The sequence below is a fragment of the Patella vulgata genome, chromosome 3, assembly GCF_932274485.2.
Source record: "Patella vulgata chromosome 3, xgPatVulg1.2, whole genome shotgun sequence".
In the NCBI taxonomy this organism is placed as follows: Eukaryota; Metazoa; Mollusca; class Gastropoda; family Patellidae; genus Patella; species Patella vulgata.
In genome coordinates, this window is record NC_065881.2 from 53363187 (window position 1) to 53385248 (window position 22062).

Below are 22062 nucleotides of genomic sequence, written 5' to 3' on the forward strand. Positions count from 1 at the left end.
AGGCCTGTTTAGGACCATTTAGTAACTTTTCATTGTAATTATGGATCGAGATTCAGCTTTCTTGCATGTGGCCTGACTTATGAAACTATGCATAATATGTGTTTTATATTATATTACTACTTAATACTTATGAAGATCATTATTTTATAACTATTGTCATACATTATGTTATTTATATATTTATATATGGATGGCTGGTTTATGTTGTTGTTTTTTTTTAAATTTGGCAAAATAATTGTTATATTATTCATTGGATGAGAGGATCATAATAAATCGTTCCATATATTAATGTCGTCTTTTAATTTTATGATTTGATGGACCATAACCCTGATTATGTCCAATCATGACCAATTTTAAAGCCTCCGGAAAACTTGCAGGGCTTAAAAGTCTGGATGGTCGAACCCTTACAAGAAAACGACTCAATAATCAAGCATACATAACGGAAGTACAAAGTGCTCGCAATGGCGACGTAAACAAACCTAATGTTGAATTATGTGAAGGGAGTTTAGTCATAGTACTCGTAGTTGTGGTTATTGGAACATTTATTTTTTTATACACAGAATGTAACTGTTTCCCATAAATAAAACCAGAGAACATGTCATCGCCGTTAGGTCAAGCCAGTAAATCCCAAACTGCTGGGTCTCAAGCTGGTGGGTCCTCAGCAAAAACTGGCCAACCTTTGCGACGGCGAAGAACTCGGATGTTGAATGAGAAGAAAATAGCCGATGATGAGTTCATGGCTGCAGCTATTGGCGACGTGGAGTGGCTAAAACAAAGCATTAAAGATAACGGAAGACAAGTTAATTTCGATAAAAATGTAAATATTCAAGAAAGTATTTATAAATTGACATTAAATTTAACTGTTTACATGGTTGCTAAGGTGGAGTAGGTGAAGTTATTACCATTATAATTAGGCCTAAAGTAAAGTGCAAATCCAAACCAGAAGTGAATCACATTAATAAACTTTTTTTGTCTTTATTTCTGATTACTGGAAATTAAATAGAATGGTGGATTTTATTTATAATTTGAATTTCTTATACAGAGCTCTGTGATCGGTAGCTTCCTATTCCAGATATGATTTATGAATTCATACATAGATCTATACCACTAATATGAAAATATTAACCGAAAAACAAAATGATAGATCAGTATAATAATTGTAATGTTGGTAGTAATTCAGTGATGATAGGGATTTGCAAGTTTTTTATACATCCCTGACAAGAATGATTATTTTTATTTCAGGGTTTAACAGCATTCCATCTTGCAGCCATCCATGGTAGATTAGACTGTTTAAAACTATGTATAGAAAAATTTAACTATGATTTAAATCTGCCAAGTTCTACTGGTTGGAGACCAGTTCATCTTGTTATTAGCAATCAGACTGGAAAAAGGGCATTAAACTGTCTAAAATATCTCCTGGACAAAGGAGCTGATCCATCTGTGTGAGTAAACTAAACAAACTGAAATACAATTTGGTTTATGAAAGGGTAAAGGGGGAGTATGGGAAATGTCAGACATTTGAGCTTCCCTGTGAAAATATAGAAGTTGAGAACTGACAAATTGTCTACCACTAATGGTCTAGTACCTGACATTTTGATCTTTCTGATATAAGACAAATCTGTGCTTGACAAAATGACAGGCACCAGGGGGATTGTGCCCGACGAAGCCAGAATTTGTGCCTGGCAATGTCTGTGACAGGTGCCAAACTTAGTTGAAAAGTTAAAGATTAAAATCATCAGCCCAAATCCTGTGGACAACATTAAACAAAACTAAACTGAGGAAAATTGGCTTTTTGAGAATATTTTCCATAAATTTGGGGAAATAAAATAAGTGACTTGGAGTCTTATGCCAAAGATTAGTAATGAGCTCCATTTAAACAAACCTGTAGCCTGAAGGCCAAAGATGCATAAAAGTAAAGTTATCTAAATTTGATTTAATAGGCTGTAAATTGAATAATATATTTCATTAGGCTGTAAATAGGCCATAAATTGAATAATATATTTCAATAGCTGTAAATGGAATAATATATTTATTTTTTTAATTATATATAGTGCCAATGATGATATGATAACTCCTGTACATCAAGCTGCTAGTGAGGGGCATGTACAATGTTTAAAACTCTTGTTAGAAGCTGGTGCTGATATCAATAGTAAAGATTGTCGTGGTAATACACCATTAGATTTAGCCAAATTATGGAGTCACAGAAAATGTGGAAGGTACAGTATTATTATCATGGATTTTGTTTTTCTAACAGTTCCTTTTTTATATTTTGGAATATAAAAAAAAAATCATTTTTTCAACATTGTGTTGTAAACAGATCAGAATTATAGGGCCCCTTTCTCAAATCTCTTATGGAATTATTGTCTAAGCATATTTAATGGCATCCAGATTTGTGAATAAATTTTATGCTTTGAATTATATTGGTTTAATCACTGCTATTGATTTAATAGTCTCGGTCATCCCATCATTTGACATTAAAATACTCAGAAATCTTAATACATCACAGAATTAAATATCTTTTCATTACTTTTTCAACAGGATACTAGCGGCAGAAATATGGCATCAAGAAAAAGATTATGTTGCCAAAGAGATGAATCAGTTACAGAAAGTAAAGATGAAACAAGTCTTAAAGGAATTAGAAGACGAAGAAGAAAGACATACAGCTCAAGAATTTTATGGTCAACAGGCTTTTAAAGATTGGTTAGCAACAAGAAATCTGGAAGAGAAACCTGTCGGACCAAGTCCAAAACATGAATATCATTATGATGATAGTGCACGACATCCTCTATCAAAACCAAATAGTGTAGTTCCCAGTGGCAAATCTCACAGTCTCAAGTCTGGCAAAAATGAATATGGTCTATCACCTTCTCCAGTGAAAGACAAGATACCTCCTGCTTTTAAAAGAGATCCAACTTATAACACAGAATACACTGAAGACTTTGAAGATTATGATGAAGAAATTCTTGATTTTGAAGATGGTAGAAAAAGCTGTACTTCTCCACTTAAATTATCACCAAGAAGCCATAGGAAAAAATTAACATTAATTCAGCATCCTAGTCCATGGAATATATCCACGAAGGCTAAAGAGGGGGATTACATTCCGATTCTCAAAGACGAATACCCAAGAGATGAATTTACACTGATGCCTAAAACCAAACCAGAACAGAAATATTATGATGGTAAACATGCTAAACCTGTAGACGTCACTGAAGAAAACAAAACAAAAAAGAAAACCAACTCTGGCAAAACTCGGGCTATTGATCTCCCCCAAGATGTTTTAGACAAAGTGTTATCCCGAGACCCTTCCATTTTAGAAAGACCAATATTATTTAAACCAAAACATGTTATTGACTTGCCAGCTAAGAAGAAATTAGACTTTGAAGTGAAACCAAAAGATGAAGTCTCATTGCATCTATGTAGTGATGTAACTTCAATACTGTTTAAAAATAGCCTCAAAATTCCCCTGTCCCATTCTGCTAAAAGTAGTTCGTCAAGCAGTAGTGAAAATACTGATTGGAGGAACCAAAATTTCCCTCGGTCAATGGTGGCTAATGCCCTGAAACAAATGTCAAAAGCCAACCGTTTTCCTAAATCAAGTGGTCAAGAATATGAAATTAATTTTGGGGAATTAAAGGGAATATAAAAAGAAAAAAAAAGGCCACTGAAGTTAGAGAATAAAATTGACATTTTAATTATTGCGCTATTGAAATAGGTATAGATTGTGCTTAGATTAGCTTATACGAGACATTTTATTTATTGCCATTGTTCATATGATATTAACTTATTCTGTTTTTGTTTCAAATCGATCTTGCCTAATGTAAATATGTTTTTTAAGAAAACTAATCCAGTCATTATGTCAGTCAATCTAAATATAATATATAGACAAATGTTATAAAAATATCTGCAGTGAATTTGAATCTACAAAATAAATACACTGTTTTTCACTAGACTTTTTTTTTCATAGACCAGACTTAGGGACCAGTAAGCTTAGGTAGGATTTTCCATTATGACTAACATCTCAGACATTTCTTTTCACCGAATAGTGAACCAAATAGGCACAAAGAATTATGGAAGTTAATAGAAATTTACACAGAAATGCAGTTTGGAAAATTTCACTAGATTGAATCTCTATCTGCCCCCAAATCAAACTTCAGAATTTGGCATGCCTGTCTCCCAATGTAACACTTGCATGCCACCAGACAAGGCAAGTTTGTCAAGTTATTGCATGGTGGGACATAAGACTGCATTGATATGTAAAAGTTTCCTTGAAAATTGAACAGAAAAATTGCTGTTAACAGCATAAACTCTCGCCGGGGCATTCATAACCAGGGGCTGTAAATTCCTATTTGACAGTCAGAATTAGATGACCGAAGTACTGTGTTGACAGACATTTAAAGTCCATTCCATTTCGTCCCTGGTATGGTGAACCTTGCTGTAGTAGAAATGTAGTGTACTATTATTATATGCCTTATTTAGCCAAAAACTGTAGCCAAAATGTGATATTTGTTAAATTTATACTACCAGTATGTATTAATTAATGTTAACTTTTTATTATATTTATGATTGTATTTTATTAATAAATTATTCATAGGTAGTATTGTATTTGTAATTTTTGAGCATAGCGACAGAAAGGAAACTAAATGTTTTCTGCAATCTAAGGTCTATTTCCATAACTCTTATCGGGTGCATGTCACTCCCTTCAAAATCCGGGCATTACACCACATTCTGCACACAAAGATCCATCTACTTTATTCTTCGAGAATAGATCCCTACCCTAAATGACTGCCATATCCAAAAATTAGTATACTGTTTGTAATGCGTTTCAACTGTTTCACATCTGTCATACACACAAGGATTAAATAAACTTTTTCAGTTCTATTAAATGTTGGCATCATAAATACTTAACAAAATTCTCAAAGTATACTTAGTGTTTTCGACTAAAATCATTGATTTAGGACTTAGTGTCGGTCAATTAGCTTAGTGTCTGTTCTCAAGCAGAGCTAACTGTAGACAAGCAGCCTAAGGTTAGTATGATTACACCATAAAGCAACTGTTAATTATAGTAATGATGTCATAGCACTATCAGTTTGTCCTGTTCACAATCAGTCCCAACAGGACAAAACTAGGTTAAGCCTCCTTCCTGCACCTAACCCCACACTTCCAAAAATGATGCCCTGGCTATTCACACACCAAACCTTATTACAGCTGCAGAATAGGAATACAAATCCATAAGCAAGCCCCCCACCCCAAGTAGTATGTACAAGGGTTTCCTATATCTCATTCAGGTTTGTCTGTTGATTCAAATAGCTATCAAGCTGGTTTTAATATTAATGTTTTAATGATAAGTGATCATCCAACTTACCTATGGTTAAGAAATACTAATTTGGACAGAGTGTCTCCAGATTGTACGCTGTAGTCTGTGCTTTGCAATGACATTGTTTTTAGAGATTAGCAGGTCATGCTTTCACAGAACAACTCATCTAAGCATCAAGCCCTCTAAATGCTCTGCAATGTTTTTTCCATAGGCGTACGAGCAGACAGGTAACACAAATTATTATTTCATCTAGCTGGCAAAATAAAGTACCCGAAATCTAATAACACACTAATTTAACTTTTCTTTTAATTAAATATCACAAATTTGTACTGAATTGACTATGGATTAAACCATTTTGTCTGGAGCCACTCTACTTTGTGCAACATTTTTCAGTGCATCGATTATTATTTGTCAATGCAGATGCAAGTTTGATTGGATGATTGAACTTGGGGTCGCCATAGAGTGGGATTTCAGTTGCAAAACGATTGGACAACATGGGGCAGAAGAGCGCATTTGCTGCGGTTAAATTTTAAAAATTTACTCTGTGTGGGCGAGGCCCCCGTACCCAAGACAATTGATTGGTTGTTGGGGATTCAGGTCAGCCACTTAAGGTAGGCTATGTTGGACCAAATTGAAGATGCTGTATTCACAGGCTAGGATAGCAGGAAAAGGAGTTTGCGGCAGTGAAGTTTTCAAAACTTTCTCCTGATGGTCCCTGTATCCGTGGACTGTGAACAATTGATTGGTTTTCAAGTCATCCACCTAAGTTAGAGTACATTAGATCACCTTAAAGTTGTTGTATTCATTGGCAGAAATAGCAAGAAAACGCATTTGCAGCCATCAAATTTTGGGAGGGGGGGGGGGGTGCAGACGGTAAACTCTGCTCCTTCACCTCTCTAGATGACCAGAGCCATTGTCTTTAACCCAAAATTTTGGGGGGCATTTCAGGCTCTGCCTCACTAACATTCATCGAGCCCATGCGGCATACACTTATGTTTTTTTTCGAAAGCTCTCTAGTTATAAGAACAAAATATATCGCACAGCGATTTACCATAAAATTATAAACCTTGTTTAAAATGTTTCAAGTATTGAGGATGATCATTTCTATTGTCAATAACTCCGCTACAGAATAAAGTTGATATAGTAGCCTGCATGTTCACGGAAAATTCAGGACAGTGTGAATTAAATGAATGGTGTCTAATGTCTAACTTTTCTGCATCAATGGACTATTAAGTTGGACAAATGCCATGCTCTGTATTATGAAGGAAATTTTTGCAAGGACAGTGACATCAAGGGTTCTTTTACGGGCTAACGTGTACACAGGTCCTTAGTTTATTGTCCCATCCGAATACAGAGAACCTTGCCAGATCCTATGTCCTGTATCAATGACAATGGTGGAAAACATGCTGGAAAATATTGACACCACTGTAGCTTCTCAGGAAGGTGGTAATATAAACTAATTATAATAGCAGTCTAAGCTGTTTAAAGACAAACATCCTGCACTATGTTCATAATGAATATTGTTTTGGATTCCAAAGAGACATACTCGCCAGGGTGAACTAGATGAAAGAGAGAGAGAGAAATGGGGTTTAACGTCCACTCGACACAAACTAGGTCACTTGCGCGTAGGGGTCTTTAGCAGTGGGAGGAACCGGAGGACCCGGAGAAAACTCACGAGGTTGGACAGGCGACCCTACTCCTTGTCACGTACAACTGGGGATTCGAAACCACACCAGTAGACTCAATGACAGACTTTATGATACAGCACGCACGTGCTAACCATTCAGCCATCCAACCCCCCGAACTAGATGAAGATGACGACTGTAGATATAAAGATAGAAGATATACAAGACAAAATAAATGACAAGAATTGAGTATTATTTGATGATCTATGTATATATATGAAGCAAATAAACAATATCAAATACAATATGGATGTCTTAATAAAAAACGTGGGACAACAGGGAACAATAAAAAAAAAAGTGAACATATGTTTCTCAGTGAGAAATCAGTAAACATAATACTAATATTTAAAGAAAATATTTATGCAGATAAATTTTGGGTACCTTAAAGTCTATAAGTACAAATAGAAATAATGCAGCTTATGTTTGTTCGATATGAGGGGACTGTGGCATGCGCTTTAGATTCTACAGTCTGTCATGGTGTCATTAGTGTGGTATCAATCCCAAGGTGACAAGGAGTACGGAGTCCTGCCTATCTTTCTAGGTTTATTGAAAGAAAATTTACCTTGTTACTCCCGAAATGACCTAATTCGTGCTGATTGGACTTTTGTTTTTGCTGCAATCCAGTCCGGTTGGAGCTGACATGTCACAAAACTCCATTTCATTTTTTTTATTTTCATTTTCTTACTCTTGTTCAAATTTGTATCATAAATGACAGAAAACAATTATGACAGACTTGGATTTCTATTTCAAAACACTTCTTTTCCATTATGATTCTAAACTCTGTTCATCTGATAAAAACATGACAATTTTATATATATTTGAATATAACTGAACACAACAAAAGCTTTATTCTATTATTTATAAAGCTAAGTTCAACAATAACATGCATGTAAAACTTCATTCATCACAAATACAGCCTGTTCCATGTCCAAACATTGCATAATATCAACTAAATTCTATCCCAAATCAAAATTGTTTTTTAATTCTCTGAGGCAACACACTATCTTGAGCATATTTGAAAAATGAAAGAAGTCCATATTTTTTCCCCTTGTTCTTGAAGTAAATGCTTACTGGATCAGAATCTGAAAAATGAATAATACTGGTACACATTCACTTTAAAACCATTCAAAATTTCTCATAATTATATGATTTATAGAGAGAGAGAGAGAAATGGGGTTTAACGTCCACTCGACACAATCTAGGTCATTTCGGGCTAACATATGGTTCACTTTTTTTTTCAATAATTCGCTTGCGCATAGGGGTCTTTAGCAGTGGGAGGAAACCGGAGGACACGGAGAAAACCCACAAGATTGGACAGGCGACCCTACTCCTTGTCACGTACAACCGGGGAATCGAAACCACGCCAGTTGCCTCAATGACAGACCTTATGATACAGCGTGCACATGCTAACCATTCGGCCATCCATCCCCCTATATGATTTAAAAGATAGAGAAAAGCGTAATTTTATGTATGATGAATCATTCTATCTTTTTAAACATAAATATTTTCAACAAACCTGAACTAAGTGAAGGTCTTTCACTTGAAACTGTTGGTAAAACATATTCATTGGCTGATAGAGAAACGAAAAATGCAAAAGGTACCAACCACAAACAGATAGTGAAATATGCCATCACCTGAAATAGAACGTTGAAGCTTAATGACATCTTATTCTATAAATTTCATTGTAATATAGGCCTACTTTGAAGCAACAAAAACAGAGGATATTTACCACTTTCACAAACAATCATAAATTTACACCTTGCTCAAAAATTAAACTAAGATTGATATCTGCTTATTATAACATGAAAATGAAAAATGTCAGTGACTCGTACTCGTTTTAAATCCAACTGTTTGGCTTTGACAAACAATAAAACATAAACAACAAAACTTTCAAATGGATGATTCAACATAAATATCAAACTCTTACCTCTGAGAATGGATACCACACATTTGAAAAATGAGAAAATGTCACATAGTGCTGACCAAACATCATCGCTGAAATACAAAAATGCACTTTTCAAATATATACTCACATCGAAGTGCAATCTCCAAATTAACAAATGCTCAAGACTGTTACCAAATCAAATCAATGAAATAAAATTGAACCATTTGTTAATTCCAAAATAACCTAATTTGTGTCAGTGGAGTCTGTCTTTCTGTCTGTCTCTCTCTATTTTTTTTTTTAGCAGCATTAATTTAATTGAACACATTCAAATAATCACACAATTCTATGGAAGACAGTTTTAATTGGATATATGTTTACAATGACTTGCTTGCTGATTATTATTACAGAAAATTTACTTCTAAATATTTTCAATATATTTAAATGCATTGAAGACACTATCTTTAAATTATGTATCTAGCACAACTAACCAACAGAGCCAATAAAAGATGGAGATGTCAAGTTAAAATATGGAAAATTCTGTAGAACCATGAAATAGAACCCATTGGCTAATAATCCTAGGACTGATACATAGAACGGAAAATCTTCAAGTACCAAAACTCCAATATGAACTCCTGTTGTAAACTAAAACAGAAGAAAATATAAGTAATATAATAACCATTGGAATATTATACTGCCATCATTTATATATATGCTATGGTAAAAGCAAACTTGCATATATATATAATTTTCCCTAATAATAATAATGACTGAATTATGTACCTGACTTTGCTGTCATGAGCAATTGTAGATATTAAGTTCCTGCTTAATGGAAAAGTACCAGTTTACAATTATCCTAAAGTAAGCACATGTTTGACTAATTAGTTTCACATCCTTAAGGACTTATAAGAACTTTATTACATATTGTTTCAATGTACAGGGGGATCACGTGGCTAAGTGGGTAAGGCGCTGGCTCGCTAGCCTGGAGGTCGGGTGTTCGATCCCTGCATTGGCCGAGAAAGTTCATCCAGATTTTCCGGCGTGGTTCCCCCTTGTCAGTGATGCAGGACGGAGGGCCTGACAAGGATGAGACGAAAAACCAAGGTCCCGTGTAAACATTGGAATGCACGTAAAAGATCCCTTGGCAGTTGGAATTCGATATAAGAGTAGGCGATAGTGCCGCTGCCCGGGCAAAATTTCCCTCATAGCACACTGTGTGGCGTATGCCCGTCTTCATTAGCCCAGCATAGGAGCAGAACAGTAGGATGTTAAACCCCAATTCATTTCATTTCATTGTACAGGAAGCATGGTACATGTGAAGTTAATGGTTGCAAGCAAACAAATGACAAGATTATCAGTGATTCAGAGAGATGGTATACATGTCACACTGATTTCTGTTTTCTAAGACTAGAGTAATAGTTACGTGTAGCCACATCAAGACAGGAAGCAAAGTCCTAAAACTACATTGTTAACTATTTTTTTTTATGTCAACTTACTATGATTAAGTATTGAATTATTTTTGAAGTAAACACTGTATTTTCTTCAACCAATTCAGCAAGGTAGTACAAACCAGCAGCTAATAGAAAAAAAATGAACATTTTTCAGACAAAGGTAAAATATTGTTTTCTGTTATTTCCATACATCAGAAAATCAAGATTATTAAAGATACATAATGGGAGATTTGATAAAGAGCTGGTAGTTCTCACTATAATATTTTAAAACTAGATAACATAAAGGGAGTTTGCTGAAAATTTCAGTCAAATTGATCCACTCTGAACGGAGAACTTAGCTCGATCATCATTACTAAAGTTGGTAAGATAAAAAAACATAGTCTCGCTTAATCCATTTCTAATTAATTCATGAATGAAAGTTGAGCAGCAAATTGGATCCTAATCCAGTGAATATTGCAGGCTAGTGATGACATTGAGAGTTGATTATGGTCTGGATAAGTTACATTGTAACTAATGTCTAATTAATAATTTAGATAACATTTCTGGCCTAAATAAAGACCTGCAATAGGCAGATTTGGCTCTTGTATAATGAATGTTTAACCGTTATACACAGGTCACAATTATATGGAATAAAATTACTGCTTATTACTGAGCGAAGTTTCTAAATGACTTACTGTCTGATTCATCGTAAATTTTAAACGGATTTCTTCGATTATGAACAAACTACTTAACTTTGGTTATTATAAACTCACCTGTGTGTTTGTAATGAACTCCCGTTCGATAAAATCCATTGCACAACTAATTATCACAACGATGAAAACAATTTCTCTCTTGAAAAATTTGAAAATTTACTTGTAATTTCGACAGAGTCGATGTCAACAATGTCTTCGTGACGTATTGGTCGAATCCAATATACCTGTTGCGGGGGTTGGTTAACATTGAAAGATAGTTTGACAGCGCGATCATTTTGATCGTATATGGGTTTGGGCGACGAAAAATATCAATTGAAGGCAATTACATAGGAGATTTATATGGAAACCATTGATCGCCCGTCCTTCAAATTTTCTTCACAATTAAAATATCACTGATTGCACGGATACTCGTAAAAATAAAGTCATGAATAAACTATAAATATCCTATCTTCTTTATGTTATAAATAATTTAACAAGGATCATGAAGCTTACCTCCGAATTCTCTGAGTGTATTTTTAATTTTATACGCATTCTTTCGATCGAATAATAACCGCTTCAGTAACATCTTTAAGCGTGTTGCGGCAGCCCTCAGCGTGTCTATTGCCGTATTGGGTGCCCGGGAGGGTATATAATGCTACTAAGCCCGTATGACCCCGTAAGAAGCGGAACATTAATTCTCGATTCGACAGTTTTGACCGAAGTGTGATAAAGCCCGTAAAACGAATGTATAGTTGTGTTTGTGCGGCATGAGTGTTCAAAAGTAAATACTCCCATCCGAGTCGCTAATCAAATAATTAGAACAAAATATTTCAAAAAGTAAAGCTATAAAATTTGCAGAGATTTTACTAGAATGTAAAAGACGGTAACTAAATACAGGAATGCGGGTAGTTATGTGTGCGAACGCTCAAACTCAATGCCAATTGTCGTAGGTATCCAGACCACTCGGACCAAAGACTACTCGGACTAAGACCAGTCGGACCAAAACAAGACCAGTCGGACCAATTAAATTATATTATAAGGCTAGACAATATGCTATTTATTTATTATTAAATCACAATACAAAGAAGCAAATAATTCTTATACGGAATTCTTATATTTAGAGTTGTTTGGTTCAATTTTGTGTACGTAAATAAATCAACGATTAGTTTTAAAATTAATTAATAATGGTGCCATAAAAAATATCAATCTAATTTTTCTTTACTCTTGCAATGAGACTCGGTATGTCCAGACTTTTGACAGTTTCTACATATACGGGTATACTGTTCTTGTCTGATAGCCTAATTTTACTTTTTCCACATTCGCGGTATCCCCAGTGGTTTCATTCCGTTCTACCCCACTAACCCCTGGGTTACTATATATGGGGGGGGGGGGAGACACGTTTTCAAGTTATCCGCCCTTGATGCGTTAATTTAAACAGCACATAATAATACGAAGACCGGACGTTTATATGCCCCTTTTTAAACGTGACTACAAGTGTGGTTCTCGATATTTTGCGATTTGGAATACAATTATCAATTTATTCAAACAACACGTTATTATTAGTTCGAGTAGTCATATTAAAACACACACAATTATCAATTTATTCAAATAACACTTTATTATTGGTTCGAGTAGTCATATTAAAATAAACACAATTATCAATTTATTAAAATAACACTTTATTATTGGTTCGAGTAATTATATTAAAACAAACGCAATTATCAATTTATTAAAACAACATTTTATTATTGGTCCGAGTCGTCTTTCTGTTGGGTCCGAATAGTCTTTTTGTATGGTCCAAGTAGTCTATTTGTTTGGGCTGAGTGGTCTATCACTTGGTCCGACTGGTCTTGAACCGAGTGATCTTTGGTCCGAGTGGTCATGGATTCTTGTCGTAATTGTACTTGAATTTCCTATGCTGTCACCCCTAATACGAAACGATATCTTCCGCAGAGTGACGTAACCATCTTCCATATTGGTATTTTTCTCTGGGAAAAGTTTGTGATATTTCAATTTTTCAAGAGAGAACTTGTTTTCATCGTTGTGATAATTAGTTGTGCAATGGATTTTATCGAACGGGAGTTCATTACAAACACACAGGTAAGTTTATAATAACCAACGTTAAGTAGTTTGTTCATAATCGAAGAAATCCGTTTAAAATTTACGATGAATCAGACAGTAAAATAATTTATTAACCACTATTTGTTATAAAATCAATTGACATGCATTTCATCATATGATGAAAGGATTTGGCAACTATTTTGCCCACAAGGGTGTATGATAACTGATATGAATGTTAACCAAAGCAATAATGAAACCAAGCAAATTATTGTATTAACAATGTCTTAAAACACAAAAAGTTTAAATGCAAAATGTCATTACCACAAAAAATGAGATATTCCTCAGTGTAATATATGTTGTAGCTTAGATCAATTTATAAGAATTTAAATGTTAGTTTCCATCCATAACGCAGAAAGACCAATAACTCACTGTTCATATTTAGAACTTGTTACCATAAATCAAATACCTTTTTGTACTCAAAATGACTAAAATGGTACTGTTCCTTTTGCATTTAAACTCTTCATAATCATAGTCTTCTGGAAGGTGTTTACTTCATAATCCCATTTCAGAAATGACTGCTGATCAGTAGGCCTACAGCCCTAAATCTGGCTTAGGGTTTACATTGAATTATAACATCATTTAGCCTTTAGACAAATATTATAGGCCAATGTGAAAGTTACAATTCTAATGATGCATGGATGGAGGCTTGAATCTTGATTCATTTCATGAAGGACAAAACCAACATGATTATGATTGTTTGCCATACCATTTTCAGAGCCAAGTTGCTTTTTGACAATCACTGAATCAGGTTAGTTTGTATACAGTATAGTACATCGTTCTTTTATTTTTGTTTTTAAAATTCATCTTCTTTTGTATGTTGTGCTCGACATGAGCAGAAATAAAATTACAAAACATTACTAGTAATACGCTCAACAACTGAAACATGTATGACTATGATGATGAGGCAGATGGGATACTCAATTGATAATTACCAATGGAGAGTGTTACAATTGCAATCTGTATAAAAAGAGCTATCCAGCTCAAAAAATATATAAACCACATTTCAAAAGACTTCTAGCGATGTCTGGTTAGCATTTAATAGTGTGTTACATTCGCTTTAGTTATTGATTTTGACTTTTCGTTAAATTCCACACGTTCTAGTCGGCCATTGATGTAAATGAGAGTGGCCTCCCTTTATATCGAAGGGAGCAGTCCTTTTTGCGATATTTTGGGGGAAGTCCCTTTTAGAAACACATCAAGATATCACCACATTAAAATTCATTTTACCTTTCACCAAAACGCTAGTTCGATTCGTTCTGTATCTATCCCGGCTTGTGAAAATCTTATTGAAATCAGATGTCAGTTATGTTTCGTTTTATTTTGTCGACGTTGGTACGGTATAAGCTAGTTCGATTCGTTCTGTGTCTATCCCGGCTTGTGAAAATCTTATATTGAAATCAGATGTCAGTTATATAATATATTATGGTGGCTGATTGGTATCATGTCGTGATGTCGCCTTTCATAACGCGACAACCCGACATCACAACATTTCTACCTGACATCCCGACAACCCGACACCACGACATTTTTACCCGACATCACGACATTTTTACCCGACATTACGACACTAAAAATGTCGTAATGTCGGGTAAAAATGTCGTGTATTCGGGTAAAAATGTCGTGTTGTCGGGTTGTCGTGATGTCGGGTTGTCGCGTTATATCTTGACCATGTTGAACATCTCTATATTCGTTTAAAAAACAACTTAAAACACATTTATTTAATCAGGCTTTTAACTGACTCTGTATACAATCGTTAAGCAATTTGATTGGTCGATGTTTTGGGACACAATAACCTTGATTCTAGCTAATTCTGAGTTTGATCATGAGAGAGAGAGAGAGAGAGAGATAGAGAGAGAGTTGAGGTTTAACGTCCACTCGACACAAACTAGGTCATTTCGGGACTAACATATGGTTCAATTTTATTTCAATAATTCGCTTGCGCGTAGGGGTCTTCAGCAGTGAAAGGAAACCGGAGGACCCGGAGAAAACCCACGAGGTTAGACAGACGACCCTACTCTTTGTCATGTACAAGCTTGGGCTGGAAACCACACCACTTGACTCAATGACAGACACACAGACAAGGGCGGCTTCATGATATTATGAAATGAAATGGGGTTTAACGTCCTACTGTTCTGCTCCGACTGAGCTAATGAAGACAGTTCACATTATGAATGTGGACGTATACAAATGGATACGAATGCAACTAAAACTGCGCTGTGAGTGTGAATCTACTTCCACTTGATCAACCATTTTCTTAATTACCGGGGGGTTGGATGGCTGAATGGCTGAATGGTTAGCGTGCGCGTGCTGTATCATAAAGTCTGTCATTGAGTCGACTGGCGTGGTTTCGAATCCCCGGTTGTACGTGACAAGGAGTAGGGTCGCCTGTCCAACCTCGTGGGTTTTCTCCGGGTCGTCCGGTTTCCTCCCACTGCTAAAGACCCCTATGCGCAAGCGAATTATTGAAATAAAATTTAAAAACCATATGTTAGTCCCGAAATGACCTAGTTTGTGTCGAGTGGACGTTAAAACCCATTTCTCTCTCTCTCTCTCTCTCTCTCTCTCTCTTAATTGCCAGTTTTTTGTTATGAATATCATCATGGCCGCTTATAATATTGATCATGAAAGTCGATAACCCGACATCACGACAACCCGACATCACGACAACCCGACACATTTTTACCCGACATCACGACATATTTAGTGTCGTAATGTCGGGTAAAAATGTCGTGATGTCGGGTAGAAATGTCGTGATGTCGGGTTGTCGTGTTGTCGGGTAGAAATGTCGTGATGTCGGGTTGTCGCGTTATGAAAGGCGACATTACGACATGATACCAATCATCACCATAGTTATGTTTCGTTTTATTTTTTCGACATACGGTATAAGCCATATAGTTTTCTTTGAAGACGGCGTTCAAGTATCGTGAACTATTTGACGTAATCAAATAGAAAAAGTTTGTGCATTACCATGTTTTTAATAAGTATAGAATGAATAAAAATGAAATGGAGTTTAACATCCTACTGTTCTGCTCCTAAACTGGGCTAATGAAGACGGGCATACGCCATACAGTGTGCTATGAGGGGAAATTTTGCCCAGACAGCGGCACTACGGCCTACTCGTATATCGAATTCCAACTGCCAAGGGATCTTTTACGTGCACGCCAATGTGTACACGGGACCTCGGTTTTTCGTCCCATCCGAACGATTAGACAGCTTTCCTTGTCAGCCCCTCCGTCCTGCATCACTGACAAGGGAGAACCACGCCGGAAAATCTGGATGAACTTTCTCGGCCAATGCAGGGATCGAACACCCGACCTCCAGGCTAGCTAGCTAGCGTCTTACCCACTTAGCCACGTGTTTGATTTAAAAGTGTTTGATTTATAGGGCATGGTGCGACTCAGGCCCGTAGCCAGCTTGCTGGCTTCGGAGGGGCAGTGAAGTTTTTAGGCGGGGGGGGGGGGGGAGGGGAGGACACTCGGCACAGTCTACAGTGGGTATTTTAGAGCTATGGTTGGCAATTTATTTTCGGGGGGGGGGGGCGAAATATTTTTGGCTACGGGCCTGGTGCGACTGGATCATAGATGTGTGTGGTTTATACGGCGTGTTGTTACTCATAGATAATTGTGTGGTTTTATGGGGTGTGATGTTACTCAGATAAGTGTTTGGTGTGTGTTAGGCCTACTCTTAAATACGTGTGTGGTTTTATGGAGTTACTCATAGAAAGCAAATTTCTGTTCCAAATTATGACTGGTCAATAGCCCGATTAACAACCAACACCTAACTGCGTAACTATATCATTCGGGTTTAAACAGAGCTCAAGATATTTTTACATAACGTTACGTCACGACTCACGAAATTTATTACGACAAATTAAATATGGGCAGTGCATAGCAGAATATTGTAGAAAAAACTAATTGCGTGACAAATGAAATGAAATGAAATGGAGTTTAACGTCCTACTGTTCTGCTCCTAACCTGGGCTAATGAAGACGGGCATACGCCATACAGTGTGCTATGAGGGAAATTTTGCCCGGAGAGCGGCACTACGGCCAACTCTTATATCGAATTCCAACGAGGCTATCAAAATGCCTACAATGTAAACAATACTGCTTGGAGACAACAATACTTTCGCCGATTTTAATACCCCAAATCACCGTTCAAAGTTTTATGGAAGACCCCAGATTAAACGAAGGGCTGTCATACTGCTGTACTTAGCCTGACTTAGGAGAGATTTTATTGAACGGGAAGAATAGACACACTCCCTCGAAAGCTCAAGTATCAGAAGTCAATCCGGCCATTGTTTCAGGAATATGTTGGTGGTGCTACTTATAGATACGTACGTGTATGGTTTTATGGGGTGTGGATCAGGTAGTGAACGTATGAGATGGGGTGACTATGAGGGTGTGGTGGATTTGAATGTTCTAAAAATAGGCCATCACGGCCCAACTCTGAGTCGTTTTGATGACAGTGCCATAACGTTTTCACTTGCCGTGCTACTCTGCATAAGATCTAATTATTGTTACCAGCTTTGTGGCTCGATAAGTAAGGCGCTGACTAACAGGGGGCCCGGGGTTCGATTCCATTGCCGGGAAAATTCGAGTGCACATTAAACTGATTCAGAAGCGAGTTATATCGAAGGAGCCGATGGCACCAGACTCCGACCCAAAAACAAATGGCAGAGTCCGAGGTGTAAATTTGATATGCCCCCCCCCCCCTACAGTTCAGTACAGAGACCAAGAAAAGGGACACACGTTCGAAAAGAGGGACACCTTTGACTTCAGTGCAAGGGAATATGTGCCCGTATCTAGTATTATGACACATAAGTCACTTGTCATACGCCACTCCTGTAATACTATGGTCTTTGCGACCATATTGTATCTTTAATTAATTTTTAGATTCACACATTGTAGAGAAGTCATATCCCACGCACTCAAATTAAAATGACTGAGTGACATATAAAAGATTTATAAAACCAAAACAGAGATGATTTTAGGTGAACCCAGAATATCATGTTTATCACCTGTGTTGGAAAATCCCTATTACATCAGTAGATTTAGTAACTAATCTTCATAATTAATTACGTAATATTTGTCAAATTAAACAATTGACAGCGCTGTCCCGAGGCCGCTGTCTATGTTGTAAGAGTGATTTAGGTCCTATAGATTTTAGACATCATTGGGTTCCGGACAGATATCATGCGAGTTCCGTCGACATGACCATCTGACTGCCGCCGAATTTTCAGAGAGAGTAGACATCGCCTTGGCTCTTTAGATGACAGGAGTTGGGGTTGAGTGAAAGATGTTAATTTTAAGTATGCTAATAAATCTATTATGCATTGTAACCATATGTATCGAGCTTGAAATAAAATGTAGAACTGAACTCTTGCATTGTTATTCATGGTAAGACAAACGCCATAACTACTGAGATAGTAAGAAGAAAATACACAACGTGAAAAGGAACACAAAGAAGAGAATTACAAAGACTAGACCAACACAGGGCTATTAAATATGTAGCAGAAGAGAGTATGTGTCAGACGTTGGATATGGGGAGTTTTTGGCTAATAGGCTTTCGACATCTAGCCAACGACCCATAGCTTTAGAGGTGTAAATTCTCTCTTCGGATATAACAGACTTCGAACGATTCTTCAATTCTTTAATATACCTGAATAATATAGGTTTATTGTCTAAATTAAAACAATATGAAATTAATAAAATATTATGTAAATGGATTGAACACTATTTAAGTAATTGAAAACAATGTGTAGTTTTAGAAGGTTTCAAACCAACCTTTTTGCATACCGATTCTGGAGTCCCCCAAGGAAGTGTGCTGGGGCCTTTCCCATTTTTAATTTATTTAAATGATATCTCCGATAATATTACTAACAACATAAGACTATTCGCCGATGATACTTCACTTTTTACCATTATTCATAATGATCCTCTAAGTGGCGCGAACTCTATAACTGAAGATCTGAATATTATCTCATCGTGGGCTAAACAATGGTGTGTAACTTTTAACCCCAATAAAACTAAAAATATTATTTTTACTAGGAAAATTACAATCCATCCAGACGTTGTTTTTGAAAATACAAACGTAACTACTCATTGGCATTTGGGATTAACATTTCAATCTAATGAATTATGGTCAAAACACATTTCAAATATATACCAGAAAGCTTGTGGTCGACTATATTTCGTTTCGTTTTTTTATACTTTCGATGACCTACACTACATGGAGATCTGACCGGTTGTACTGGAAGGTCGCGTCAGGGGTCGTATGAGCGGCTTTTGACCCCATGAGTCAGACATTGAGTAATCAATCCGCATTGAGGTTTCTAGTGGTTTACCCACAGTTCCATGCATCGCACGCCAAGAACTCGTCGTTTTATTGGCTAATCCCTCACTTTAACAAGAACGCCGGTAATATAACAACTCTTCCGGATCCCAGTGTAGTAAAGACAAGTAAAACGAAAATTTGAACGAAAACAAATGTAACAAAGTAACTTTCATCAAATTGAACGGTCATTTAGGTGCTTAGAACCTCAGCTGGTTTTTGATAATATATGATATTGACTTTTCAACTCTGTATAAACTTCTGTTAAGGCACGGACTGGCAATGATCAAATTAAACATGTAATTAATCCCTTATGTCATTTACAAACTACATATGATCTGCGCACACGCTCCGCTTTACTTCAAAGCAATACGCACTGGTCAGTAAGCATGCCATGACGAGATAAAAGAGACAATTGCATGTATGACCACGAGCTTATCTATTATCCGAGGGTATATAACGAGACGACTAGAGAGACGACAACAGACGGGCAGAGAAGAGGGGCTTGGACGAGTGCATGGACTCACCCGAGTTCAGCCGCTGCCTTGGCAGAGGGGCAGAATGGTGAATTTAATATTGTTCTATGTGTCCTGTCGTAGTCTAGTCCTCGACGTAGTCTAGTTTCTGTATATTAGCTAAGTTCCCGTATTCTTGTTGTATGTATGTAACTGTAGCTGTTTTATATACCTGTTTTATATCGAGCAAGAGAGAAACAAATTGAGCAGAACACGATTACTGTTTGTAGCTAAGATTATCACACTATTACAATTTCCTCTGTTTTAGAAAAGACAAGTCCCTCCGTCTGAATAAACGATACGAAAGAAATGATATAATAGAGACTTTTGGCAAACGTAAATTATTGGTCCGTATTGCGTATCCGTAACGATTTTGCGTGTGGCGTCATCAATGCGTGTGTATTTCTCATACGTGATATGGCACACGGATACGGCAGCACGTATCGAACAGCTTTCATACGGAAAAGGTCCGTATATAACATCGTCGTCTTTTTTTACCGTATGTTTTGCTACTTTTAGACGCTGAAATATTGTGCCGTAGCGTTTTTATGAATGTGTATCCTAGAACAGGAAGGTGTATATTTGACGTGATATAACCATGGCAACGACTGGAATTTAATTATTACTTTTGGTGAGCTTTTCGCGGAATTTTCATATTTTTCCTGTCTGTCTGCACGCTAGTTGATCTACGTGCTAAATTTAGGGAGGTGGGACCTTGCAAATCTGTAAAAGGGGTATATACTTTCTGAAATGATACATTAATGAAGATTTTTAATAAGATTCGACACTAATTTGTTATAAAAAAAATTGTAAATAACTCAGCGACTGTCGAACGACTTCACTCCCTTCATGAATTTGTAGGCTAGGTACTTGACTAGTACTGATGTTGATCTTGGTAGATAACTGCCATTATGCTGTAATAAACTACGCTCAGCTCAGCTACCCATACGTACGCGGCGCGAAGCCTGCCAAAACTCTAAAACTAAATTAACGCAACGTATCACGTGACGATACGGATGGGAAAAATTCCACTTGCCAAAAATCTCTATTATTTGTTGAATCATTGAATGATGTAAATAAAAAGATGATATTAAATATTGAGTTCAAGTTTGAGGTCCCAATCAAGGACTAGCTAAACACACAAACGGTCAAGAGTAGTATAATTTGAGAAGCAAACACTAATAATATTGTCTACAGCCAGGATACTTAGATCTCCATTTCCAGTTAGATTTCCATTCATAACGGCACGGCTCTCAGATTAAAATCTTCACATTGTTGTTTTACGATTTTTGACTCGTTCGGTTTGTATTAGATATTTATGATCACCCGCATTGTCCAAATATCGCTGTCGTAGAATGTTTTCAATCGGAGCAAAGGGTGTAGGTTCCACTGGAACTTTTAGGTAGGGCATAATACTCATGTGCTCCTCCATCACCGCAACAAAGGTGTCGTCGCGTTTCAGATATGGCAACATCCTCTCAGTACATGTCATCGTTCATCGACGATTCTGTTTGAGAAATCGTGTCTTTGGTAACGGCTACTGCTTGTGTGGTCTTGTTAAGCTTTTGTCTGGCATAACGTTGACTTCGATTTCTTTGTGGGGATATCAGGAAGAGACTGCTCTTCGGACAGTTTTCCCTCTGTATGTGTAATGTGTAGTTGAGTCTGCTTGATTTTACTGGCGGATGAAATGGCCAAACAAAACCCGACGATTTAAGTCAACTTCAGCCTATGAATACCATCCTTCCTGTCTATGTAAACTTACCGCAGATGACATCAAAAACTCTGCTTAAGTAGATCCCCGGCCCATCCTTCATCCCTTAAGAACGCCCTCTTAACCACCATCAGAGATGAGTTAATTTAACTTCCGCGTACAGCATTAATTTATTCGTTAAACGTTTCACTATTAGTCCACGGGTTAGTACTGGTTTTATATAGCTCGGCTCCGGGAGAAGGGAGCTGATTTAGTAATTGACGACCCTAAAAGCTCCTGACGTCCATTCTGTTTCACCAAAATACAATCTGAATGATTCGTCATACCCATGATATTCCAAGATCTTCCAGACGGAGTGATAGTTTCATTAAGGACCC

At 36.7% G+C, this 22062-nt stretch overlaps 2 protein-coding genes across 2 annotated transcripts; one reads left to right on the top strand and one right to left on the bottom strand.

Annotated features, from left to right (window-relative positions):
• Nucleotides 1-448: 448 nt before the first annotated feature.
• LOC126815627 (ankyrin-3) lies at nucleotides 449-4594 on the top strand. Its single transcript, XM_050541356.2, has 4 exons — nucleotides 449-817; nucleotides 1243-1442; nucleotides 2052-2216; nucleotides 2539-4594. The coding sequence occupies exons 1-4, from the start codon at nucleotides 596-598 to the stop codon at nucleotides 3641-3643; spliced, it is 1692 nt and encodes a 563-aa protein (XP_050397313.1). The 5' UTR covers nucleotides 449-595; the 3' UTR covers nucleotides 3644-4594.
• A 2579-nt stretch (nucleotides 4595-7173) lies between these two features.
• LOC126815756 (protein TEX261) lies at nucleotides 7174-14246 on the bottom strand. The gene is made up of 6 exons (XM_050541664.2): nucleotides 14057-14246; nucleotides 10378-10457; nucleotides 9373-9526; nucleotides 8927-8994; nucleotides 8516-8633; nucleotides 7174-8081 (listed from the first exon to the last, which is right to left on the bottom strand). The coding sequence occupies exons 1-6, from the start codon at nucleotides 14124-14126 to the stop codon at nucleotides 7966-7968; spliced, it is 606 nt and encodes a 201-aa protein (XP_050397621.1). The 5' UTR covers nucleotides 14127-14246; the 3' UTR covers nucleotides 7174-7965.
• Between the last annotated feature and the right edge of the window lie 7816 nt (nucleotides 14247-22062).

Excerpts from the sequence above, each read along its gene's own strand:
- LOC126815756 (XM_050541664.2), bottom strand. The coding sequence starts at position 14,126 with ATGTGGTTTATATATTTTTTGAGCTGGATAGCTCTTTTTATACAGATT. Across the intron at positions 8,995-9,372 it reads ATCTTTTATTGGCTCTGTTG|CGATGATGTTTGGTCAGCAC; the intron begins GTTAGTTGTGCT and ends TTTGTATTTCAG. Across the intron at positions 8,634-8,926 it reads TGTGGTATCCATTCTCAGAG|GTGATGGCATATTTCACTAT; the intron begins GTAAGAGTTTGA and ends GTTCTATTTCAG.
- LOC126815627 (XM_050541356.2), top strand. The coding sequence starts at position 596 with ATGTCATCGCCGTTAGGTCAAGCCAGTAAATCCCAAACTGCTGGGTCT. Across the intron at positions 818-1,242 it reads AAGTTAATTTCGATAAAAAT|GGTTTAACAGCATTCCATCT; the intron begins GTAAATATTCAA and ends TTTTTATTTCAG. Across the intron at positions 1,443-2,051 it reads AAAGGAGCTGATCCATCTGT|TGCCAATGATGATATGATAA; the intron begins GTGAGTAAACTA and ends AATTATATATAG.